Source organism: Lissotriton helveticus, chromosome 3_1 (genome assembly GCF_964261635.1).
Source record: "Lissotriton helveticus chromosome 3_1, aLisHel1.1, whole genome shotgun sequence".
In the NCBI taxonomy this organism is placed as follows: domain Eukaryota; kingdom Metazoa; phylum Chordata; class Amphibia; order Caudata; family Salamandridae; genus Lissotriton; species Lissotriton helveticus.
The window spans coordinates 667742303-667769848 of record NC_136061.1 but is presented as its reverse complement, the minus strand read 5'-3'; the positions used below and the strand labels follow the sequence as shown (position 1 = coordinate 667769848).

The following is a 27546-nucleotide window of genomic DNA, read 5'->3' as shown; positions in this document are numbered from 1 at the left end:
AATCTTTGGCCACTGCAATATTTAGTTTACAAAGTAGGCACTGCAAATGTAGCTGTGGTGGGTAAAAAATATGGTGGTGATGCATTAACTCCCTAGTGTGGTTCATTAGGAAGAGGTGGAAAAAGCTTTGGCACTTCCACTCTCTGTGGTTAAGACTGCGCAGCAACAAGGCCCTAATAGACATACACTTTTTTTCTTTACACCCACCCAGTCCTTTTAGTCAATTATTCTCGTTCCATTGTGTTTTGGCATGCGGTGTTTGCTTATCACATTAGGTGTGGTCTTCGGGACTGCCTGGCACAGAGCGGCGAGGTGTTTCCAGGCCTGTGTCGGACTTCCAACCTAGAAGCAGTGCACAGCGAGCACTAAACAGCACTCTGAAAGCGTCCACTGGGCGGCTGAAGGAAATCTGTCATTAACAGTACGAATAAAGTGGCCAGTCTGCAACACACGTGGCAGATTCCAAGACTAGCCCATTATATATAATACATATATATCTCTCCAGAGACATAAACAGAACCGAACACCTTCAAGTTCTTGAAAACCCAAGTTCACTGAAAGGCAGGTGACCTTCCAGAATGGCGGCAGCGCTTGAAGTCTAACACTACAATATAAAAATAATGTGGGGAAAACAAGACTGTGCCAATGCTTGTCTGCAATACATGGATTTATTGTTACTTCTTCCACGGTACACCACGATGTCTAGAATTAATAAAGTAGCATTCCATCAGCGTTCTACATAATGTGAATATCGGATGCAACTCACTGGTAGGTTTGTTGAGCTTCTTTTTAAAGAATAATCTTTACATTATGTAAAGACGAACTTGAAGTACTGTGGAATGAATTACTTTTACTTTTTATATGTATAAACACACAGTTATGGCGTTTAGATCGACTAAAGTAAGTAATAACGTTCATCAAAACAACGCTAACAACAACACTTGTTTCTTGCTCGAGTTTGAACAGACTTTAAGAACGTGGGTGTTATTACCATAAGGCATGCTTCCTAAACCACTTGACCTGGTGGCCTGCAGTGCGACACAGCATCAGCAAGGGAAGGCCGCGTGACTTGAAAACCCCTCAGCAGACCAGTCTGGCAGTGTGTGGAGTGCAGTGCCACGAAATCGCTAATACAGCCCTTAAATGAAAGTCGGAGGGAGCCGCCGTCTGCAGGACATGCCTGGGCATGTTATCGAGTCGGCCACCTTGGTTCCGGGGTTTGGTGCTGAGAGAGAACACGGGTGCACCGCTGGTATCTGTGCAAAGCATCTGTTGCACGAGGCGATCTGGAGGTCGGGGCACTCGCCAACTCAGAGCAGTCGGGTGTGTCTCCCTCCCCCGAGATCAAAAGAGCTGGAAACCAACCAACGAGGGCCTGTAGGCATACCTCCTCCTGGATGGAGCAGGGGGTGTGGCAGGGTCGTGGCCTCCAGCAGCCCGCCGGCACTGACCAGTGATTAGCAAAGCAAATCTTCACTCGTGCCTTCCTGTGAACTGAGCTGGGTGCAATGCCTGGCACGTGAAGGGCAGCTGTGCCTTGTGTTTAAAACATACCACAAAGTTGCATATTTTTGTATCCGGTGTACATTTACAGTTTATATTTAGCGCGAACTCGACCCGAAGGTATTGGAGCACTTTACAGGAGCCCAGAATCACAGGGTGTTGAGCCAACGCCGAGATTCGAAACAGGATCCCCAGCTCCAAAGTCGTCCCTTGTAATTCTTAGTTCATAGGCACGACAGTGGGGTTCTAGAATCACTGCATTACTAATCGATGACCACGATAGCTCAGTCACCTAAGCGCGTGCTGCTCAGTTGTGCGCTCGCCCCGGATTCCAAAGGTTTTTGTTTTGCATGGGCCGCTAAAGATGTCATCCTTCCGATGTCGATGAGTGCAAGTACGTTCAGTAAGAGGAAGGAGTGTTGAGCGCTCCTGGGTAAATCTGTTGTAGCACTGCTACTATGCAAACAACAGGAAAAGCAATAGGGTGGTCGAATGCAATAAAAATATTTGACACCCTGACCACCCTAAAGTTCTGTAACAAGTCAGTGCTGATAATATTTCAGTGAACAGGGGTGACAATAGGTGCTTTATTTACCTCACAGGTTCCTGCCTTTCTCACTCCTAAGAGGAACAGCTGAAGGCGGAATACAACATCACCTGAACAACGAATGTCACTGTAAAGTGCATACACCCTTGTTCAGTCTATGCTGCTGCACAGCACACGAGAATCACGCTCCTGGCATCTACGTGTAACCTGTCCCTGGAATGGAAATAGAATTAAAGGTGCAGGTGCTTACAACCCCATAGTGCCGTTTCCTACCGAGAAATGCTAGCACTGCCTGTTAAAAGTACTGCACTCCCGCTGAGTTGAGCTACTTACTCCCCCTTTAAGAAAGCAAAGTGCAGCTACTCCGTACCCTTGAGCACGTATCCATATAAGACACTTGGAAACATGTTCCCAACCCCTCCCACTGCCCCCCTGCATAGGGCACAGATCGACCCCATCAGGCACAGTAGTTAACTGAAAGAACACCGCACCTACCAGTGGGCGGCAGCGACTCACAAACACCACCGAAATTAAGCGAATACGACTCCACAGCCGAAAGGGTCACGGAGAGGTCACGGGCTGCTCTTTACATCTAGCCGCCAAGCAGAGAAGGTGCACATGTTCTTCTACGGAGTATGTGTCAGAACAGCTCCCTACTGTACAGAGCATGTTATCAACAATAATACATGATACAATTCAGGGAAACGAGACTTGGTTAACCTCCTCGTAAATGCCACTGAAGAACGCAGCCCCCCTCTCCTCCTCTGCGCAGCCAAGTCTCAGACTCCAAGGCCCGGGGTCGACTAAGGGACGAGGGCCGTGATGAGAAGATGTGCACGCGGCGATAGGCTAGGTTTCAAGAAAAGTAATAAATCCGGCTTTCTAAGATACAAGAGACCATATTATTGAAGCTACATCTCTTGCTCGGATGTCACTCATGCCTTTGCGCTGCAGGGGCGCGTACCCTCATACCCAGCGTGAACTCTTACTTGACTTTTTGAAGAGCTCGTCTTTTAGTTCGGATCGCCTTGGGTCGGGAATTACCAGAACTTTGTTGCATTTTAAGTTGCAGTGGGAGAGGATGCTGCCGGCGGCGGCACCTGCAGGACACTGCTTTCTCGCAGTGTCCGACGCTGCTCGGGTTCCCGTTACCGCCTGGGCCTGCCCGGCTTGCGCCGTCCGTACACATCCGTGCCCTGGAAGCACACGCAGCTGCCTCGCCTTGCGCTTCACGGCAACTATAAACCTAATACACGGCGCTGGCAGGCAGGCTGTGTTGGGGAACGGGTTAACTCGCATGCCTCCGCACCCGCTGGGTGGAAAAAGCCTGATTGCGAAAGCGATCGTGTTTAGGAAAAAACAAAGCCGCGAGTGGTGCGCGCGCCCATATGCTTTCAATTAACGCGCCTGTGTCTGGGCGCGATAATTGAGACCATATGGAAATAAATGCGCATAATAGACACCAATAGGCCAGGGGCGGAGCTACGCTCCCGCCTCTGGCCTATTGGTATCTATGTTACAAAAAAACACGCATGGAAAGGCCAATAGCAGGCCGCAAATGGAAAATCTCAAGCACTAGCGTGTGGAATTTCCTGGTCCATTTGCAAAACCCTGCCAAAAGGACTCTGGCTGCGCGAACACTGCTGCGCAGTGTATCGCTAGGCCGAGACCTAAAAATGGCAAACACACTGGAGAGGAACACATTTGGTCAATGCTCTTTGGCCCTCGGCAAATGGATGGTTCAGAATGAAACTGAAACCGGCTAAAACAGAGCTCTTGGTAGCATGCCTCTTAATATGGACTGCCCAGTTCACTCGGCGCTCCATCTACATTAGCTAAAGTGTGTAAGTACCAGGGGGTCTTTAATGTATTTCCACACTAAATAGCCTCCACCTTCAAAACCGATTTTCCATCCAGAACTCTTTAAAAAGCTCAAAGCAAGGTTTTCAAATTGAAATACGCCAATGCCATCTTTTTGATACTATCTTCTTGTGGTAGCCTATGTATTTTCTACGCTGTGTTGTTCTGCTGGTCCCAGATGACACGGCTTCATAACTGAAATCCATCCCACTTTGCTTGGGACCTCGTGAGCTCAGATCACGCGAGATTCCGGACACAGAACCTACATGCTCCTTACAATCGGTTACTGCTCAGTTAGATAAAGTTGCCCTTTTATTACAAAGTGTAATGGGGATTGGCTCACCACTGCTGTGGACCACCCCCCTACCTAATATATGATCGAGACATACATTTTCTACAATTTCATTGAAAACCTGAAGACCTAGTAATTGAGTTATTGACAGAGACAGGTTATAGCTGCATCCTCAAAATGCGCAGCACAAACCAGCATATAGTTTTGTCTTCTGTGGGTGGTGGAGGGCGCCCCATTGAATTGGGGCTCCCATGCTTCCGTGGAAGACAAAATCATTAATTGCAGATGAATTACAGATATAGTTTATTTTAAGAAACCTATTTTCTAAAGAAATTATTAAGTTTTTGGATTCATTCTGGTCTTAAATCTGATGACAGCTGGACAGTATATTCACAGAACATGCAATGTAATTACTTTTAGTCACCTACTACACAATGATCATTCGTGGCTGCCTAATCCAATCGAGTATACAGCATATTTTGGTCATGAATTTGTCTAATTCCAGAGCCCTAAACATCTAGTATATATACATTTTAATTAAAACAAGCATTTACAATGCAATGGTTTCGCCTTTTGAAAAGTTTGAGCTATTGGCATTGTAAATGACAAAATTTGTATTTTATGTTTTGGTTTTGAAAACAGATAAATAAATGGCATTGTCATTTACAATGCCAATAGTTTAATTTCTGGCAAATGCCACACAAAAACACACAGACCCACACACACACACACACACAGACCCACACACAGAGAGAGCCACACACAGAGCCACACACACACCCAGAGCCACACACACCCACCCACCCAGAGCCACACACACCCACACACCCAGAGCCACACACACCCACCCAGAGCCACACACACCCACCCAGAGCCACACACACCCACCCAGAGCCACACACACACACACTCAGGAGAGCAAGCACAGCGAGGGGGCAGGGAAGCAAGCACAGCGAGGGGGCAGGGAAGCAAGCACAGCGAGGGGGCAGGGAAGCAAGCACAGCGAGGGGGCAGGGAAGCAAGCACAGCGAGGGGGCAGGGAAGCAAGCACAGCGAGGGGGCAGGGAAGCAAGCACAGCGAGGGGGCAGGGAAGCAAGCACAGCGAGGGGGCAGGGAAGCATGCACAGCCAGGGGAAGGGGAGCAAGCACAGCCAGGGGAAGGGAAACCAGGGGGCGGGGGAGCAAGAACAGCCAGGGGGCAGGGAAGCAAGCACGGGCAGGGAAGCAAGCATGGGCAGGGAAGCAAGCACAGCCAAGAGGCAGGGAAGCAAGCACAGCCAGGGGGCAGGGAAGCGAGCACAGCCAGGGGGCAGGGAAGCGAGCACAGCCAGGGGGCAGGGAAGCGAGCACAGCCAGGGGGCAGGGAAGCGAGCACAGCCAGGGGGAAGGGAAGCTAGCACAGCCAGGGGGAAGGGAAGCTAGCACGGGCAGGGAAGCAAGCACAGCCATGTTTCCAGTGCTTGGCTATTCTGAACAAACCATTGGTATACGGCCTGCCACTCAAACGAAAACAGCTCCCAGAATACCTTCTATGAGCATTAGTACCCAGGAACCTGCACTAGCCTAACTGACATGGTGGGTGTGTCTCAAATGCTGTGGGGTTTGGGAAGACGTGTGGAGTAGGCCCTTTTAAAAGCACCCACCCCTCAGACAATATCCACAAATGTGTGAGATAATCAGTGTTTACCTCTTTATTCACAAATGCACTTTCTGGAGCTAAATTCAGCAAATACTGTTCCTATGAGTCAGCACTCAGAATGTACCCACACAAATAGTGTTTGAGCCCACAAATGTTAAACTTCGGTGTGAGATATGGTTTGTGAATGAAGCCATAGAATTCCCACGCCCTACAAGTGACTAGGCTCCAACAAACAGAATCCTAGAAATAGCAGAGAGGCACAACTCATAGGCACAGCAATAAAACTCTTTAAAACATGGGTGGGAAACGGAATGGCAGGAAATGTGGCACAAAACTGCAGACCTATCATTTCACTTTTAGTCCTGACCCATTATTAGAAGGTGAGGTGTGTCTGCAGGAAGGAAACAACTTGCCAGCTCTGTAATACAGATAAACCCTAAACAGAAAGCTAAGAAAACAGCACCATTGGGGAGGGTGCAAAGCCAAAACACACACTACAAAGAGAACGTCAAGACACAGCAACAACCAGTACAAGAAACACCAACATGTAAAGCAAATCAAACAACTGTAAAAGCAGTAATATTAAAAACACGCTGGAAACAAGACAAACAACAGACACGAAAAAGGCAATATAAAGAGTACACGCCAACTGCATATAAAATAAGATAGAATAAAAGGCAAAATAATTTCAACAAAAACAACAAGACATGCAAAAAAGAGAACACATAAAATATGACACGTAAACAAAGTAAAGCGCCAACCACCTGTAAAATGAGGCTGCTCTTCCAATGAGTGCTCACCTGAAGTGATGGGAGGTCGATGTAAGATCCATCTCCTCACACTACATACAAGAAAGTAGAGACCTTGCTTTCAAAGGCCGAATTAGCTTAAGACTGGGGACTGGAAAATAATGTCTTACTTTTTTAGAACCAAAAAAAAATATTTTAATAAAATGAATTTTATGTTACTAATTGTAATTTGTATATGTACACTTTATGGTTGTGACAAACCAAATAAAGTTAATTTTGACTTGACTTGACTTACACTACATACACTCTATTGAACAGCCTTACTGTGAGGACCTCGAGTGGGAATAAAATAAGTACAATAGGGTGTGTCCACGTACTCATGTTGTTCTTGTAGTTCTTTCACGCTCCTTATCTGCTGTACATCTATTAAAATGCATACCCCCTAGTGCCACCTTACACTGTAGGTCTTCCAAGCACTCTCTCCGAAGCTGTACCTCGCCTGCATTTGTGGGTCGCAGGTGCAAGGCTTGGATGGATTAACCCTGTGGTGTGCCTTCCTTTACACCGTCTCAGGTATAAATCTTCTACAAGAAACTTGCCTGATCCACAAACATACCAGATCTTCTGCAACAACACTTAAACAGTTTTGAACTGGTAGAAGAATTCATCATTGGATCTCTTTGTATCGTCAAACCGACTGTTCCTCTGAGCAATCACCAACATATCACTCTAGCAGTCTCAAGCCCAGTTTTTAATTAAGGACCCCTTCTTTAGATGACTGTTCATCCAAGTCTGGTGTTAGGCAGGCCTTCAGACTTTGCACATCCACTGCACTACGAAGACTTCACCGATCCCAAAGACAAAGGACTTCAGTAGAAGCACCTGGCATGATGCAAACCTAGAAGCCACTCTTTACAAGGTTCTAGGCAATTCTTAATCTTGACATAACTGCTCCACAACAATGAGGCGAGTTGTTCTCCGATCACCTGAACGCCTCCTTTGCCCACTGGGCCACATTCCTGGTCGGCTCACCGCTGCTCTGATCTGGTCTTCTTAACATATTCCCCATCTCAGAGTCCAGCTCTTGTGCAGTTACTTCAGACTGATGTAACCAGAAAGTGCTCCTTTACATCCTTTACATTACATTTTTGAATAGAGGTCTGCGGTTTACCTAGCAGATTCTCTGCTCCTTTTTCACACAAATGATGACACTCTTTCCATAGGACTTCTTCCTGACTCCTTCACCGGGCTGATGTTTTCGCCCTCTCTCTTACTTCTTTCAGATTACCTTTGCTTCACCCAAACCATCTTCAAATTCCGCTGCTTTTCTTCCACATGGCCATCCTTGAGAAAGTGTGCCACCATGACATATAATACCATTCTTTATGTGCCAGGTCCCTTCATGCATACAATTCATTAAGAATACAGAGTGAGCATAGCACTACATCAAATCTCTTTCCTCCAGTTCAGAAGCAGCTATAATGGATGCCAGTAGCCCACCCTTCATCTAGCCATTCACACGGATCCTTCAAGATATCCGGCCAGACACATGCATGCAACCTTCCTGCTCCCTGGCAACCTGAATGCACCTCAGTGTCCAGAGTGGAAGCCCAAAAGAACAATCGTAAATTCAATTTTCTTCTAAAGTACTGATCAGGTTGATCTGATCTTTCAAACTAACAACATTATAACAGTCACCATAACCTCCCAGCAGGGGCGCAACTAGGTCTTAATTTCGGGGGGGGCTAACATGGCAAATGAAGGGGCGTGGCTAATGTTAATCAATGGGGCGGGGCTAAAATGTCAGATAATCAGGATCGATTAATGCTCAGGTCAAGCGGAGAAAACATGCAACCCTAAAATTACCCCCTCGCACCCCAAAACCCATTACCACCCTGAACCCTGAAATAATCCCCCTTGAACACCAAACCCACGCTGATCCCTAAAATTACACCCTTACCCCCCCAAAACCCATACCCACCCGGAACCCTAAAATTACCTCTGGCACCCCAAAACCCATACCCGCACTGATCCCTAAAATTACACCCCTGCCCCCTCAAATCCATTACCACCCTGAACCCCAAAATTACCCCCATGGCACCCCAAAACCTATACCCACCCCGAACCCTAAAATTACCCCCTGGCACCCCAAAACCCATTACCACTCTGGACCCTAAAATCACCCCCCTGGAGCCCCAAAACTCATACCCGCGCTGATCCCTAAAATTACACCCTTGCCCCCCAAAACCCATACCCACACTGAACCTTAAAATTACCCCTGGCGCCCCAAAACCCATACCCATGCTGAACATTAAATTCTCCCCTGGCACCCCAAAACCCATACCCACCCTGAATCCTAAAATTGCCCCCCTGACACCCGAAAACCGATACCCACCCTGAACCCTAAAATTAACTCCATAGCACCCCAAAACCCTTAACCACCCTAAACTTTAAAATTACCCCCTGGCACCCCAAAACCCATACCGACCATGAACCCCAAAATTGCCCCCTGACACCTGAAAACCACACCCACCTTAAACTCTTTAATTTCCACCCCCTCACACCCTAAAACCCATACCTGCCCTGAACCCTAACAACCCGATGGCCCCCTAAAACCCATTACCACCCTAAACCGTAAAATTACCCCCTGGCACCCCAATTCCCATACCCACCCTGAACCCTAAAATTACCCCTGGAACCCCAAAACCCATGCCCTCCCTGAACCCTAAAATTACACCTGGCACCCCAAAACCCATTACCACTCTGACCCCCAAAATCACCCCCGGAACCCTAAAATTACACCCTTGCCCCACAAAATCCATACCCACCCTGAACCCTAAAATTACCCCTGGCACCCCAAAACCCATACCCACGCTGAACCCTAATATTACCCTTGTTCCCCAAAACCCATACCCACCCTGAAGCCTAAAATTACCCCTGGCACCCCAAAACCCACACCCACCCTGAACCCCTAAATTACCCTCCTGGCCCCAATATCCGTCCTCAACCCTAAAATTGCCCCCTGGCACACCAAAACCCATTACTACCCTGAACCCTAAAATTATCCCTGGCACCCTAAAACCCATACCCACTCAGAACCCTACAATTACCCCCTGGCACCCCAATCCGTAACCCACCCTGAACCCTAAAATTACCCACTAGCACCCCAAAAAAATGAACACTACAAACTTACACTACATTTGCATATTCGGAGGGGACTCTCCTCTTTAGAGAAAGATCCATGGCCCTGTTCACCATTTATCTAGTGAGCTGTGCTGTGGATGTGAATTCCCTACAAGTGCATGGACAGCAGGGGGAAAACGATGTCCAGTGCAGGTGAAGCTTTTACTTTGTAAATTAATTCCTGCTGGCATCATAGCCCAGGGTTTGATGTCTGTGCACTTGTATGGAATACACATCCATACAAGTGCACAGACAGCACACCCTGGGCTATGACACCAGCAGAAATTCCTTTTCAAAGGAAAAGCATCACCTGCACTGGCCGTCCCTTTCCCCCTGCTGTGTGAATCTTCCCACTCCCACCCCATGCTGAACACATTAAGTGCTTAGGTGAAATCCCTGCCTTCAGGCAAGGATATCACCTCAGCGCCAGTAAAGGAAAACAAGAGGTGGGGGCTGGGGGTTCCCTGAAACTGTTCAGAGGCTGGCTGGCTCGGGCTGCTCTCAGCTCCGATGTCAGTTCAGTGCGTGTCAAATTAGCCCGGGCTGAAGAAGACGACGGGGGGGGGGGGCTGAAGCCCGGTGAGCCCAATGGGTGTTGCGCGCCTGCCTCCCAGTCCTCCCTCATGCTCACCTAAAAGGCGAGAAGACTCCACACCGCCCTGTACAGATCAAGGGACAAATCACAGTGCTCGTCAGAAAAGAAGTCCAGTGGGATACCAGGAGGTATTAAATGTCAGACACCCTATGAAGCAACCTAAGTCTAGATATGGTGTTATTTTGCACTTGCCATCCACGTGGATCCAGACTCAACAATGGGAACGCCTCCATCACCCCCCTCTCCCCCGACACACACACACACACACCCTCCCAAAATAAAGTTTATTTTCCTGAAGGCAATTAAAAAAGCAGCATCCCACCTTTTCCTGGTTGCTCGAAAATGTGATCCTGCCCCCGCCTTTAATCTTAAAGGCTCTCCCGACACTGACCAGGGCTGGGCGGACTGCCCTTATAAAGCAACCAGGCAGTGCCCCACGAGCGGGTTAGTGTTCAGGCATTTTTTGTATGTCCGCCCGGGACTTGGGTACTTTCCAAAACCTTGAGTTTCATTCACCGCCCTGCCTATGGCACAGGGGCCGCGGAGGGACGTTCTCTTTCCCCGGGGCTCCTCCTGTGCAAGCAGATCGACTTACCTGCACCTTGCGACGGCGGCACTTCTCCGGTCTCCCTTTTCGGCATGGGAGACCGGTAACATCGACGGCGGCAATCTCGCTGGCACTTCTCCGGTCTCCCTCTTTGGCATGGGAGACCGGCAACGTCCTCCGCATCTCCCGGGGCTCCCTCCAGGCCACGGGAGCCCCGCGGGCGCCGCCATACTTCTTGCCGTCTTCCTTCTTCCCCCGGGCTGCGGGGGGCGGGCACTTCCGGCCGGCCGCGCTAGGATTGGCCGGCTGGCCGGTCACTTCCGGGTCGCCGCGGGCAGCGCGGCGGCCCGTCTCTAGCTCAGGCAGGCGGGCGGCGAAGTTTCCCGAGGAGTGGGCTCCCTCGTGGACCAGCAGTGACGTCCACGCAGCTTCACCAATCAGGAGCAGGATAGTCACTGGTGCCGGCAATGCCGGACCAGATTCGGGGGCGTTCCCGGCTTTCGGCTGACGTCGCGTGACGTCGGCAAAAGCCAAAGAATCTCGGGAACGCCTCCGAATCTGGTCCGGCATTGACGGACAGGCCCCTCGTCCAATGGCTAGGCTCCATTTATGGAGCCAGCCAATGAATGACGAGGGCCGACCCAAACCCACACTACAGTTCTCATTAGATTTCTCCTGCGCAAGCTTTTTGCAGTCGAAACCTAAAAATAACACGTCCCTGATCTGCTTCTTGAATACATGAGTGTCTACTGCAGGGTACTAAGGAAGGTACGATTGATTGTGACTGTAATGTGATACAATAAAAGGAGAGAATGAATTGTAGCTCTCCCGTGAGACCATGTGATTGGAGGGTGGTTACTTTCCTTCATGCTAGTTTTTAAACAGCTAGTCAGGGTCGCCAATCATCTCTGCTGCGTTTGCCAGCAGGTAACTTTCAGGGACCTCACCTCGCTATAAATAACAGTGCCAGATTCGTCAAACTGCTTAGAGCTGTCTTCTAAGTTGCCTGTGCATGGGAGCTGCCGTGTCAATCAGTCTAACCCCAGATCATCCCCCTTTCACATCTCTAAATGACTGTCATGCATGGCAGCTCTACACATCTTCCACCTCCTCTCTGCAGCCCCGTCCTCCATCCTACACACTGGTGCATACGTTACCATGCACCTCTGCAGAACCTTTCTCTTATCCATCACACAAACACAATTCTTATGCTTCACAACTCTTTAGACCCACTTCTATCACCACTCACTTTGTTTTCACAATGATTAACAATTTGACATCTTTTACATATTGAAACTCTGCCCACACTATGGAGACACGAAGATGCCATAAAATTATAGAAGTGTGTGATACAGATACCATGGCATACCTTTACAGGTTTTCTCTCCCACTGCTGCAAAACTTAGTTCAGTACTTCAAGAAATCTACATAATTAAAGAAATTCTTGTGTGTAGAACAGACTTCCATTATCCCAATCCAGTGCCTAAATAGTTCATTATAATTCCGAATTCTTCAGAGCGTCCGTCCAACCTATCACAGTTCAACAGAATTGTTGCATCATTCACAACTTCACTGAACTTGCACCTATTGTTCGCTGCCTTGTCATCTGTCCTTACCAAATTATCTCCCAATCTTTACAACTCCAGAGAACTTCAATTCTACCCATTACAATTCTAGGTAGGTTCCTTCCCAACTGCACAGAAATTTCACCCATCCTTACAACTTCACAGAACACTTCTTCCATCCTTCTCAACAATTTTACATTTCCCCATCACACACAACTCTATCTCCTACCTCCCATCCTTCACAACTATACAGAACTGTTGCATGTTTCAAAATCTGCAGAACTGCTCACATCTTTACAAACTCTTTCTACCCCTTCTCAACTCCACCGCACTTCCCCATCCTTCAAAAGTGTAGAGCATACTTCCCATCCATCACAAATCTACACCTTCAAAATATACAGACATTTCCTCCCATGTTTTCCAACTATGCATAACTCCCCCCTAACTAATTTGCAGAAGGTCTTCTGTTTTCCCACATCTGCTGCCTTTTACAGCTCTTGAGTCTCCTCCATTTGTTCAGTTTCCTTAACAGTTCCACAGGATTTCCCCCATACCTCACAACTCCACAGAACACCGTTTACAGCTTTCTTGAGCTCCCCTTGCATCCTTCCTAGTTCTATAGACCTCGCTTCTATTCCTCACAAATCCAAATAACTCCACTCACATCTTTCACAACAACACAGAAGTCGCTGTTGTGCTTAATGACACTACAGAACTTGGCTTCTATCCTTCAGCAACCTACAGAATTGTTACACTCTTTACAATTCCCAGAATATTACGTCCACACTGCATACAAGCTCCTAATGTTGCATACATCCTCCACAGCTTTCCAGAACCTCCATCATCATCCACAGTTTCATAGAATATCTCTTTGCTCAAAACGTTGTCACTCCAATCTCTCATCTGAGGAACATCCTTCGTGTACTTCGCTACTTTTCAGACTTTTTCCATATTTCACAACGATGTAAGACTAAACTGCTATCCATCCTGATTCTTTAGATAGTTGCTCCACCCTTTGCAATTCTTGGTTTTGGGCTGTCATAGCTGCTGAGTCGTTCTCCTCTCTGTTCTTGCACTACCTGCTTTGAGCAGGGGCTGGTCATGCACCTTGTTCCTAGATCCGATTCTATCTCTGAACACAGAAACCGCATGGCACTATCCCTGAACACCTACCCCCGAACGACTCAGTAGTCCATAATGTATGGAATGGCTAAGGGGGAGAGAGACGTTCTCGGACTTACTTTGACCTCCTGAAGATCAAGCTCTTTGCTCCGAACTCTCATTGTGTCAGTTCCGTGCTTAAAAGACTCCTTCCCATCAGTCCAGATTTTCCTTTAGCCATATCGAATTCACGGGTTGTATCTGCATTGCTATTTTTTAAGCACCTTGGTTCAAACTTTTTATAGGACATTTTTTTACACGCCTAAAGATTTCTCCCCAGTAATTTACAGATTTTATTAAATCAAGAATTTGTACTCATTGTAATGAAATCCAGCACCTTCAGCTGCTCCCGACCTTTCTCTGCTCTATGCCCTAATCCCTTTCCTATGCCTGCTACAGATTTTCCTTCCTACGCCTGATCTAACCCATTTTCTGTTTTGCTTCTGATCTTGCATCTTTCCTTTTTCTGTTTGTGCTAATTTTTCATTGCTTTTATTGTTTGAGACCTAATCCAATTTCCTCTTGGCAAATGAGCTTAGTCCCTGTTTTCTCTGCTCCTAATAAGACTGGTAATTCCGTTCTTCGGCTCTTGCCTTTCTCCACTGCTGTTCCTAATTCTAGCCTTTTCACTCTTTGCTTGCTTCTGATCCTGCCTCTTATCTGTTTTTGTTTCTTTCTTGGCTTTGTGTTCTCTCTGCTCCTGATCTTAGTCACTGTGTTCTCTGCTCTTGAACGTCATTGTCTTTCTCTTTCTGCTCCGGATCATACCATTGCCATTGTTTATATTCCTACTGGTGCTCTCACCTTCTCCTTTCTCCACAGCTACTCCTGATCTTACCCCTTTCCTTTCTCTACAGCCGCTGCTGATCTTACCCCCCTTCCTTTCTCTGCAGCTGAGCGTGCTCTGGACACCATGAATTTTGACGTGATCAAGGGGAAACCTATCCGCATCATGTGGTCTCAGCGGGACCCTTCCCTGCGTAAATCTGGGGTCGGTAATGTCTTCATCAAGAATCTTGACAAGTCAATAGACAACAAAGCACTTTATGATACCTTCTCAGCCTTTGGGAACATTCTGTCCTGCAAGGTAAGTGCAGCAGGCACCAGTCATTGCAAGTCTCATCAGTCACATTGAGATTGCTTCAATTATTTCAAGCCTAGTTGGTCATTGGCAGCCTCTTTGGTTACTGCACGTCTTGTTGGTTACTGCACGCCTTGTTGGTTACTGCACGCCTTGTTGGTTACTGCACGCCTTGTCCATCTATGTGAGTCTCATCTTTTACTTTAACTCAAGCCGATGTAGTTACTACTTAGCTTCACTAAGTCAGAGTCTTCTCAGTCACTTTGAGCTTTATCGATTACTTCAAGTCTCATTGGTCACTGAGAACCTTATCAGCTATCTTGAGTCTTGTTGGTCACTGTCTTGTGAACTTCTGTGTCACCTCAGCTGTTGTTCTTAGCCTCGATTGTCACCTCAAGCCTTGTCAGCCTCCAGTCTATGCAGCCCACCTCGGACTACTCGCCTCCAGGGCAAGACCGCTTGATAGGTCTCTTACATAAAAAAATGAACTAGATGGTCTTCACAGGTGGGCCGAGCAGACTTCTCTCATCTCTGCGTCAAGATTCCTTTCTGTTGGGCCTTCTGTTTAGGATCTTGACAGGCTTTATTCTGTGGAAGGATCTTCTTGGGTCTCTCTACAATTTAGCACTCTCAGGGCCTGCACTTAGAAAGCCTTCTCTACATTATCCTTCCCAGGACTGGCATAGAGACCTTGCATGTGACCAGAGAAACCCTACCACTTAGTGTCTTCTTTCATGCTGGAATCCCACAACCTTTGAAGAACAGGATACTGCTCTTCCTAGTTTTTCTTCCCCATTTCAGTGTCTTGCTTCCCTCCTGCAAAAAGGCTGCACGAATCCCCTCCTCCAATCGGTTTTTACCTTAAGTGCAGTCTTCTCTTTACTCCACCTGTTCTTCAACCTTCCCTTTTCTATTGTCGGTTCTCTTGCTGCAAGCAGGAGGTCCTGGTTTTCTTTATGCCCTGCCTTGTCTCTTCTCCTTTTGAGGGACTTCTTGTTCCCTTACCTCAAGTCGCTTCTACCCTTCCTGCATGAAAAATCCCTTTCTTCTGCAATCCTCTTTTCTGCTGATTCTTTTCCTGTGAGACACCCTACTCTAAACAGTAATCCCCTCTATTTTTCTCTCTCCTGCACCTTTTCTATCTCTTTTCCAGCACTTGCATATATCCTGCTCCCTTTTGTCCAAAACCTCCCCCTTCCCGCAGGGTGCCCTCCTCTCATTTGATTTTAACCTGAATAGTCTTAACTGCAAGCAACTTGTGTCGTTTCTCTTGCTTTGCCCTTGTAGCTTGTGCAGTACTAATCAGCCCACTGTTTTCTTGATACCAGAGATTCTCTTAATGTTCTGTGTACAGAAGTTCTAGCAACCTTGAGGAGAACAGAAAGTGACTTTTTGCAGGAACTCTGATATGATTGCCTCTCGCTCTGGGGCCCCTGAGTCACATGGCCTAACAAATCAAAAGAAAGGCGTGAAAAAGTTAAAAGCCTAATTGCATACTTCTGCTTTTAAGCTGTCGGAGGAAGCTCAGATCTACTTGCACACTACGTGGTTGCCTCTCCACTGAGGAGTGAATGAAGTAAAATCCTTGCAGACTCTTACGGAGTCTCTTCTGGATCTCTGTAAAGACACGGGTCGTATTGAAATCTTATCTCTCATCCACAAATGCCTCATTGTCTGAGACAGCATCCACATATTTGCCCACATCTATGTATCACTCACTGAGGATGTGAGTCCTTAACAAGTAATTAGTTCACAATTGTCTTTTTACTGGAAACCAAGTACCCCATTGTAGCACTTAACGCTGTCCCGGTAGCGGAGCACTCCAAGGCCTCAAGGGAGGTGGTGTGGACTAGTAATCCACGCTCACTGGTATGCAATAACACTCAATAAATCATTGTCTAGCTGGTGCTTTTTCTTTTGTAAAGGAGAAGTACTTTTATTAGATGCACACTACTAAATACTACACATTAAATTACAAATGTGTGCAATCCGATAGATGGAAATACCTTTGCTGATGCCCCTAATATCATGTTAACCCTAGTGGATCCTGAACCCTATAACAACTATATCCCGCACCTACATTAATGCAACATTGCAATATAAGGGGCTGTTCTTACCAATAAGGCAGGCCTACTGGCTTTGTCAGGGTGTCACCACATCAGTAAATGTAGCCACATGTTATGATTCAACATTTAAACACTATTGAAATCAATGGTAATGGTACTTATATCCATTACATATTCCAACCCACCATTGAAGTTAATGGGGATAATTCCAACAGTATTCAATATACTATGAAACCGTACACTGTCAGTCATTACCATTGTTAATAAAGCATTGTTTGTAAAAATGTGTCCCAGGGCTTTAAATTGTAATTTGAACTTTCATTAAGCTGTAACCTCAGGACCAATCAATAGATGCCCTCCAAACCAGAACCCAAGGGCAAAAGCTCCAGCTCTGAGTGCTTTGAAAGCAAGGTAACCTCTTTGAGGTCAGACATTCAGTCTATTTTGTGAAAATCTGCTAGAGGGCTGCTGCACTTCCTGCTGCCCCCCATAATTCTCTCGAGGAATATTGGTGGTGCCCCTACCACAAAGAGAAGATAAGCTAATTTTACTTGCTTCAGTCGCGGGCAGTGGGGTCCATAGGACCCTCGTAATGTGCCATTCCCCCAGGAGTTTGTGGACCTGCGGGGGCAAAAAGTGTGCCCAGGAGGGAGCCCCACTCATGCCCCTCCCAGTAATAATAAATTAATGTTATTGCTCCGGGCCTGGGCCCTCCACAAGAGAATCTTCTGAAAGGATGTCAGAGCACTATGCCCCTTGTTCTCAGTTGAATCCTTAGGGTACTGAGCTTAAAAAGCTTGTAACATTGGCCCTGTAGGGCCAAACTCTCGGATTGTGTACTTATTGTGCTCCTCGTGGCCATCACTATCCAACCAGGAGCATTGTTTTCAGGCCTTCTGGCCCCCAAAGGATATTTTTCGTGGGGAGCTGGGTTTTCAGGCTCCCTGCACCTTACCTGTCCTCAGCCTGCACTCCTGAGGCTTTCTTCCACTTGAGAGGGGGGGAGGGGCTCTTTCACAGCTCCACCACAGCCAGCAAGCAGATCACTCTGCCTGTTGCATTCCCCAGGCCACATCTCCTCCTGGCCATCTTTCAAGGTACCTTTGTGTCAGCAGGGGAATCTAGGGTCAGTTCACAGAAGGTCTAGGGGAAGCATCTAGGGTCCCCCAGCAGGTCCATTCCCCCAACTGTTCCTCATGGGGCACAAAAGTGGGCAGTGCCACTGGCCATCCTAGTGGTCAGCTCCAAAGTCCATCCTTGCAAGGCATCAGGTAGCTTCTCCTTCCAGTTACTCATCCTTTCACTGTTGTCGCTCCCAGGTCCAGTGTCTTATCATCTGCCTCTCCTTTCTGCAGGTGTTTTTTAAGTGGGGGTAGAAAGGTCTAGAAGCCAAGCACCCCAGCCAGTTCTAGTGTGCCACATCATCACTCCAACCTTGTCCCAACCCTCCTGCACAGCATTCTAGGACAATCCAGTATGGCAGCTTCAAATTGTCTGTGGAAAGCGCATCCCTCAGAGTCTCAGGTCCGCCCTTACCCAACACAGCTACGTGATCCTTTCCCACCAAAACTTCAAAGACAATCCCATTCTGTGTTGGATCCAGAAGTTTCGTCCTCTCCTTTGTTTCTTTGGGCCTGGGCTGCCTCAGCCCAGGTAAAGTATAACAGGCTAATTATCAGATGCAGACTTCCTCTCCACCCATTTCTTTCAAAGGTACTGGGTCAAGCTCTGTTAATTGCTGCAATTGTGTGGGGAGGCAGTTTATCCTCCTGCTGGGGAGTTAAGTAATTGGCCCACCAAGAGTTGTGGGGGGGGGGGAGCAAAGCCCTGGAATATAATTATGAGCTTAGCCATGGACATAACAAACCTTGAAGCGTCATTATCAATGTAGATATGATGTTAGAGACTATGGGCCAGATGTATCAGAGGGTTTTACCCATTCTGTGTGTATGGGAAAATGTGTTTCTACATATAGCCCTATATCAACACTCGAGGTGCTTGCTTAGCCCTAGACTGGTATCTCACTGGACCCATTAGGCCCAAGCAGCGCAAAACTGTACGTTAGGGCATATTCACCTAAACAATGTATAAAACAGTGTAAGCACCTTAGACCTTCAGTAAATGACCAGCTAGCTGTACACATATATCGGGCTGCGCAGGACTGTAATCTAACGTGCAGCTGTACTCATGTGTGCTCACACGTTTGGGTGTAAGCAGCCCAGAACCTCTTACCTTAGCTGCACAGCAGCCGCAATACCTTAAAATGCGGACGCTGGCGGTTAGCCTTCTCAGTCCATTTAGCGTGAGTTTACTGTCATATAGACTCAAGTAGTGAGGCTGCCTTACATTAAAAGACTGAAACTAGGGTATTCAAAGAGAAAAATCCAGAGGGTTAAGATGGGTGTAACCCCCCACTCGCCGCCCCTTAAGAATGTGGCTAACCCTGCGTGAATATGTGCTCCTGGAAGCCACAACCTCCAAAGCTGGATGAATTTGAATTCTTGTACTGATTTTGCAGATCATGATTGCTGCCATTTTTAGGTCAGGCATCAGCCAGGTCCTTTTGATTTTTACTAAACTTATATGTGTAATATACTGATGTGTACTTCTGTTAGATCTCTTGACCCATTGGTCTGTTATTGTGTCATTCACATTTGTCTTATGCCCACCAAAGCATACAGCATGGGGCAGTGGTTCATCCCACTTGGCTAGCTTCAATGTGAGCGGCTACATGTGCCCCTTCACAACGAGCTCATTCACATGCAGTTAGTACAGGGACTAGTAGGGCAATGTGGGCTTTATAAGAACAAACGGATATTTTTGCTTTTAGCTTTTTTTTTAGGTGGGCCCAGCAGTTTAGTCAACTATAACATTTTGCAAAAAACGTGACAAAACAAGCACTGACAAAAACAAAAGGTTTGCAGGCAGCGACGCACCTGTTGGATTTGCCAAGGCTTCTTTGGCTAAGCCTTACTGCCACTTGTAGTACTGACTACTGAGGTTCGAAGACTTTCAAAGGTAACTTCATTCCAAAATATATGTCCAGGTTCCAAACCAAGACTGGGTTGTTCTCTCGCACTTCTGGCAACTTATTATACATACTGCCACGGGGGCACAGTGGGCTGCCCTTTCTGTAATACTGATAGTGTTGGCACACATGTATCACTGGTGGTTTCTTTAGAGGGCATTCCCTCATTTGCCCTATGCAATGAGCGAATCACTTTGCTTTTGCGCCCTTGCCCTATTATAAACTGGGGCGAGAGGCAAGCAGGCCCTTAGGAGGCACACTAAAATTACACCACAAAAGGTGGCAGCCCTCTGGGAGCCGAGGGGGTGGGGGAAGAGAGAGGTATCCCATGGACCCGGCAGATAGGTGTCAGAGCACCTAAACAAAATGCACCCTCCCTTGAAGGAGCACCCCATAATTATTATTATTATTATTATTTCTGCCAACAAATCAGGCACTCTTTAGGCTGAAAAATGTGTTATGTAATCTAGGAGTGCAGTGACCACTATTGGTTGGTTGGTTGGTTCCCTGGATGCATGCTTGTGTCCCAAGTTGGTCAAATAAGGTCACAGACAGGTTTTGTGATTTTTGGAAGGTTTTATTCAGATATGTTATGAATGCAGAGTGTACTGATTCTTCAAGAAAGCTTGCGATGCTTTATTAATTGTTATAACTGCAAGTGGTTGCAATTCGTATTAATTATAAAGATTGCAGATGGATTATGAGTCCTGAAGTCAGTTATAGTGATGCAATAGGACTTGTGATTCTGATCTTTAAGTGTGATAACATTGACAAAGGCTGTAGACCTGCTTCATTTAAAGTGACACCCTCTTATATGAGTTTGTGCTGTATTGTATGGGGAGGGTTATTGTTTTTTCTGGGGTCAAGTATAATGTTATCAAAAGTATTTCCACCAGCCTTGTGTATGTTTGTAAATTACTGCATAGTATTAAATAGTGTGTGTTTAATAAAAGAACATTTCCTATTCTAAAGAAAAAGCACAGACAGGTCTGTCACTAATTGAGTTTTACTACTGTGTACCAGTGAATGAGCCCCACCACCTTCCCTGCGTAGGTCTTGGTATACTCTGCCTTGCAACTCAAATAGATTCAAGCACTGCAATGAAGTGTTTGTTCCAGAGTAAAGGGATGATTTAGGACCCATTACTTGTGCAGGCCCCGCAAGTATCGGCCAGTTTTCTTACTAGTAACTCTGGTTGGAGAAAGATGTCACAGCTGATGCAACCCAACCTACTGTCATTGACCATCAGAAGGGACAAGTAATTCAGAATGATACCTGAATCTCTTAGATGACTTGTTGATCACCACAGCTCTTGGCTTACTCTTTTCTACTTGGTGTTATTGCAGGTGGTGTGTGATGAGAATGGCTCCAAGGGCTATGCCTTTGTGCACTTTGAGACCCAAGATGCTGCAGATCGCGCCATTGAGAAAATGAACGGCATGCTACTGAATGATCGCAAAGTGTAAGTGCACCACACCATTCATCTGATCAAGGAAAGTAGGCATTGATCTGCCACCTTTTCAATCCCCCTAAAGAGTGACTAAGCCTAACTTATTTTTTAGGACCTTGGAGGGTGACATTCCACCTAATTCGGTTACCTGGAAGAGCGACTGTTATACTAATCCTGCTCAACTTCCTCCAAAATAAAGCCCTTATCCTAACTCGCTCTTGTACTGAGTGACTTTTATCCAAACTGGTGCAAAACGTTCCCAGTTTAGATAAAAAGTATTATGGACCACCTTCCTAACTTCCTCTCAAACCAGAGTGACCACTGTCATTTTTTTCTAACTCTTGAGAGCTCTTACCATATTGTATTTGTACCTTCAGGTTCGTGGGGCGCTTCAAGTCTCGGAAGGAGCGCGAAGTTGAGTTGGGCGCGAAAGCCAAAGAATTCACCAATGTTTACATCAAGAATTTTGGGGATGAAATGGATGATGAGCGGCTGAAGGAGCTCTTTAGCAAGTATGGTGCGTCACACAAGGGGATGGGCGCAGTCACTGCATTCTGTTGATCCACTGAGAAATCCTTCTCCTTTCTCTATATTTTATGATCTCAAAACATTATGCTTTCTCCCCACACCATAGTGTCTGTGCTCACACTTTGCTGTCTTTACATACCAATCTTTTGTCAAGACGGCTTTAATTTTTGTGCAAGTAAAGCATTGCTCCTCTTTTCCAGTAGTGTCTGTGGATATCCCAACCAAACCTTACTTGAATGATCTGTGCTGCTAGTGAGGCACCCTGAAACAATAATTATATATATATATACTGGGTAGTTAATAGTTAGGATTGTGTTTCCATTGGAAATGCCTTTTTTTGATGCTAATAACTTTGGCGCTATTTGACGAATGTCCACAAAACTTTCCGAATGTGCTACCTACCTTTTGACGAGTTAGCACATAGAAAGTTTTGTGGTGATCCGTTAAAGGGGTGCCAAAACAAATTTTCCATTCATTTTTAAACAGGAACTTTAGCCACACCTAGAGCCCAAACTGCTGAACGGATTTACACCAAATTTGGCAGCAAGCTAGATCTGTCCAGAAAGAGTGCTTCTTCTGTTCTGGTGTATATCCGTTCAGTAGTTTTTGAGGAATTAGTGCTAAAAATGTTTTTATATTTAGGGGCGCGAAGCATCCGTGGATCCGACAGATCTCCTGCTGAGATCTGATTGGCTGCCACAACCTCAACCAGGAAGTTGTGGCAGCCTTTTTGGGACTCAGAACTCAGTCCAAAGTCCTAGAAATCGCCCATAAAGACATAAGGGGGCAGGGTACAGAGACCCTGAAAACCAGGCCCTGGTGGTGGAGTCCTTCTGGGACCCTGCAAGGGCAAAAAAACGCTTTCCTCCTCTGCCCCATCCTTACGCGCCCCCCCCCCCCCCCCCCGTTCCACCTCCCCCCAGCCATCTCCCCCTGAATTGTGCTGCAAATTTGCGATGGATCTGCAAAAAAAACTGCTGGCTCCTGCGCATTTAAGAATGCCCCCCACCATGTGTGGGCCAGTGGAGGGAGGCGCAGCATTAATTTAAGGCGGAGGGGCACCTGGCCCCCTTCCCAAGTCTCCACGAGACCCTGGGAATCCCATCCCCTGGGGCATAGAATGACCCTAGGGACCCCATCCCCAGGTCGGTAATTTCAATAAAGTGGAGGAGGGCCACATGGCATCCCTCCCTGATCCATACTATGGCCACGGGGAACCCATCCTCTGGAGTCGGCTCAGGGACGGTATCCCATGGTCCCTAAACCCCCGGACAACGTTGATTTCCCTGCCCGCAAGCACAGGCGTGGAAAATCTGAAGTTCTTCCACTGGGTGGGAGCACAGAGCTGCTCCTGCCCGGTGGGAGAATAAAGCATTTCCCTGCTCTCACTCTTAGGCAGGGAAATGGTTTAATTGCGGTCACCCTGAGGGAGTAAAAGAAAACTGCTCCTGTGGGGCTGGAGTAATTTCAGCTCGCACTGCGCCCACAATGGTTGCATGCAGGGAAGCCAGCAGGGCTGTGTATGCCCGGGGCCTCCCCCTGCTGCCCTTAATGTGGGACGAGCTTGGGGGTGCCCTAGGGCACACCCCACTTTTTTTTGTAAACAGGACTACTTGTGGAATATCCTGGGCTCCCCTCCCTGAGCTGATTTCGGCCCCAGAAACCCCATACCCCAGGCCAGCCTTTTTTCTTTATTTTTATTAAGGGCAAGGCAAGTTGAGCGACTCTCCCCCGCCTTCTTCCCCCAACCCAGGCCATTTTATGCCCCTGGGGCCCCATCTCTAGTGTGGGTGCTCTCTTTGCAGGTCCCCGTCAACCATGACTACTCCCGGTAAGGAAAACCCGACACCTCTGCACACTTCCTGGCTCATTGGGAGGAAGAGCAAAGATGTCTGTGAGGCTTGAGCCCCCCTGTTGGTTCAGCACAACCGGCCCCGCAGCCAAAGCCTGCAGCCTCTTTCTGTGAAGACCGATTCCCCATTGATTTCCATAAGGCACCTGGTGCTGCTTTGCACCCCTGCACCCAGCCGCCCTAGTGCTGCTGATGGTGTCTGGCAGGTGTAGCCTTAGATCTTGCCCTACACTTAAAGTCCCGAAGATTGGTCTAGTAAGTCACTGTACTGTACCTGAATGCTTTACTTGTTTTTCCTCCCATTGGATAACATTCAGCTTCTGAAAAATGCACTGTCGACTTTTTAAATGCGAAATTAGATACACTGAAAAACATACTTAAGTGATCGTATTGATCGGGTGCCTAAATATATTTAAAGATGCGTGTTATTTTTATGAACTGGTGTGGATCTTCTTATTGAGTTGTGTTCATCATTTATTGACTATTGCGTGTATTTGCAATTGCCTTGCAGTCCTCTCTGATAAGTCAAAGGCTGATCAACCACCCTACCCCGAGAAGATCACCTTTGGATTGCTAGAGCAAGCCCCTGTCCACTCATAAGGGAACCCCAGGACCCCTTGCACGATATGTCACAATATTGAATATATCCTATAATGAGCCAGCTTCCTACATTGGTGGTGCACCTGTAGGATACAAGACTAAACATTTACTGTACTATTTGGCTAATCAGTTAATCCACTAAGAATTCCAAAATTGTCATTAGATAAAAAAAAAAAATTCGATTTCAAATTTTTTCCAAATAGTTTTTAAACTAGCTATTAGGGCCTTGTGTTAAGGCCCACAGTAAAACTATTTTTGAATTTAAAAAGTATTTTAGTCAGTTAGGCCTTTAAGAAAGTACATAGATGTTTTTGTAGTTTTCTACAAAGGTCCCAACAACTTTAAAACCACGAATGAGGAAGCATGTTCCTCCCAGGAGCTCAACCGGGGCCCTACAGAAATCTTAAGCTGGGCAGACTTAATATCCTCAGCCGAGCTTGGAACCTCACCATGGGGCCTAAACCCATGAAGGCACATCTGCAAAAACTGCTTGCAGAGAATGCTAGTATCATGGCTGAGGGAGAAAACCCCGCCTTGGAGAAAGGGAGGTGGATGCTGAAGTGGATGAAGTCAATGAGGATTCCAGCCGAAATCCTACAGAAAGCAGTACTGGGAGTGCTGATGGTCCCCCAGATGTAGATAGTGAGAATGCAGATATTCAGAAACTAGCCAACAGGATAGAATTAGAGGCTAAACTCTTGGCTATAATAAAGGAAAGAGCTGAGCTGGGCCTAGGACCCATCTCTGGAGGCATCAAAATTATAAATAGGGAGAAGGATGAAGCTTTCAACCCTAAGATCCCCAGAGAGTGATGATGCCACCAAATGGTTTACAGTCTTTGAGCTGGCTCATGAAATGAGACAGTTCAACAAACGTATTGGGACTCTCTCCTCTTGGAGCTGTTCTCAGAAACTTGTAGGGATAGGCTTCTGACCCTGAATGAGGCAGATGCTGAGTCAGATGACCTCATGAAGGATACCCTGATTTATGGTTTTGGACTCACCATTGAGGAATACAGGTTCAGGGAGACTCGAAAATACAGAGTCAGACCTGGGTAGATTTTGTAGACATTTCAGTGAACACACTAGGTGGCTGGTTGAAAGGTAGCACTGTACAAGACCGTGATTGGCTATATAATCCTATTATGAAAGAGCATCTGTTGAGTAATTGTGTTCCTGAGAAATGTCATCAGTACCTGGTAGACCTAAGTCCACTTTCTCCTTAAGAGTTGGGAAAGATTGGAGACGACTGGGTTAAGACAACGGTAACCAAGACAACTCATGGTGGGGATGACCAAACGAAAGGGGTTACTAAGCCCCCCCAAAGAGAGTCTTCTCAAGGCCCCGAGAAACCGGTTTAGGAGGGTAGGGCCAAGCCACAGTCTAAGGGTGGGTACCAGGGTTAAAACGAGCACCCCAAGAAGGCTTGGTGCTTTAATTGCAAAGCCAATGAGCATCAAACTGGAGACCCTAGCTTTCCCAACAAAAATATGGGATTCCAGGTGGACCCTGACCATGTCAAAGAACTCACTAAAGCAACTTTATTCTTAGAGGGTGGAGTGGATGTAGCTGCCCTGTATGTCTGGTGCAGTTATCTGGAAAAATACAGACAACAGCCATATATTAATGAGGTTAAAGTTGTAGCACTAAGGGATAAATGTGCTAGTCTCACCGGTGCCTGAGAAACTGATATCCCCAAGCCAATACCTGACAGTCCTCAATGCTGATAATCAGGCTAAGGTACATCCTATGGCGACGGTGTCCTTAGAATGGGGAACAATAATTGGACAAAAGAAGGTGGTGGTGCCCTCTGCAATACCTCTAGAATGTCTGCTAGGCAATGATCTGGAGTCCTCAGCGTGGCCTGAGATCGAAAGAAAGACAGTTGCAGCTATGCTGAATGAAAACCACTGTTCATAGGGAAACTGTCTATGTTGACATGCTTTTGGCAAGTGGTCCTCAGGGAGGGGGTCTCTTGTAGCTAAACATTTTCTGTTGTCTTCCCAGCTACAAATAACATTGTTCTCTTTGATTTCAGGGCAGACTCTAAGCGTAAAAGTCATGACGGATCCTAGCGGCAAGTCTAAAGGCTTCGGTTTCGTCAGCTTCGAGAAACATGAGGATGCAAACCAGGTGAAAACCCTTCTGCTTAAGGCTGTTGGTGGGGTAGAGGGAGAAGAGAAAGAGAGGCATTTACAACCATTAGTGCTGCACTAGCAGTAAGTTGGAGCCTATTATACAATTCTACCAAATACAGAAGTACCTCTGCGGAGGCTAGCTATTACTGAAGGGTTTGGAGTTTTTTTATCAAGAGTATCTGACATCACTGGAGGGTTCATAGTATCTGAAAATATCATCCAAGCACCTGGCATTCCTCAAGAGTTCATACCATGGAACAATATTTCCTAAGTATTACTGTTTCCTTGAAAGTGTCTGAAAATATTGCCAAACATCTGGCATATTTAATATGTTAAAATATTTCCAACAAGTATATAACATTACTGAAGGGATACCAATATCCAAGATTTTCACTCATGTGTATTTGACAATAATCAGGGGTTTTATATGCTCTCTTACATTGATGAAGGTGTCAAAATACCTTTAACATAACTCAAGGTTATTACAGAATCTCAAACATGGCTCAAGGGCTCAAAGTATTTGTCATTAACTCAGAAGTACTCAGAAAATCTGACTTCTCTTGACACTTCAGTGTGTGTGCCTGGCATTACTTGACAGCTGCAAGAGTACTCCTGATAACTATCAAGTGTTCAGAGACTAACATTTCACTTGTGATGTCCCGAAGTTGAAATACAAATAAAGTGTTGAGGTGTTCAAGATGCAAAAAGTCCTTCTCTGCAGATGTTTCAGATATTTTATACATTCTGTGTCTAAAGGAATGCTGGAACGGTATTTAAGATACGTTGCATTGATAGTTGTATACGACTGTTTGACAGCGCTTAGTGACTTGCCATGTGCTACCAGGTACTGGTGATGTAACTTTTTTGATATTATGTTTTATTGTGGAATGAAGGTCATTACTGGTAGCATATGCAGGACCTCTGGTTACTTCAGATTTTGGGTTGCTGTTAGACACTTTAATTTGAGACCTCTTGTATTAAGCACTGTCAGGTGATGGATGTTCCTGGTTGTCGTGATGTAATATGAGAGGGCTCTCGTAGTCTCAGAAGTTTTGGGAATCCTTTGAGGAGCATCTAGTTCTCTCAAGTTTTAAGTTGAAATGGGGAGACTCGGACTTTGTAGTTTTGGTGTTATTTTGGGTAGAGCTAGGCATCATTTAGA

The 27546-nt window shown here is 46.5% G+C and overlaps 1 protein-coding gene across 3 annotated transcripts in view; it reads left to right on the top strand.

Annotated features, from left to right (window-relative positions):
* Window positions 1-27546, top strand: part of PABPC4 (poly(A) binding protein cytoplasmic 4) — a 143791-nt gene that overhangs the window by 22100 nt on the left and 94145 nt on the right. The window contains exons 2-5 of one of the 3 annotated variants that reach the window (XM_078680771.1): window positions 14536-14729; window positions 21164-21279; window positions 21645-21784; window positions 26285-26379. In XM_078680771.1, coding sequence (XP_078536897.1) covers window positions 14536-14729; window positions 21164-21279; window positions 21645-21784; window positions 26285-26379 — 545 coding nt within the window. Of the gene's footprint in view, window positions 1-14499; window positions 14730-21163; window positions 21280-21644; window positions 21785-26284; window positions 26380-27546 lie in introns of all 3 variants that reach the window. The other 2 variants (XM_078680770.1, XM_078680772.1) reach the window with 2 other exon arrangements.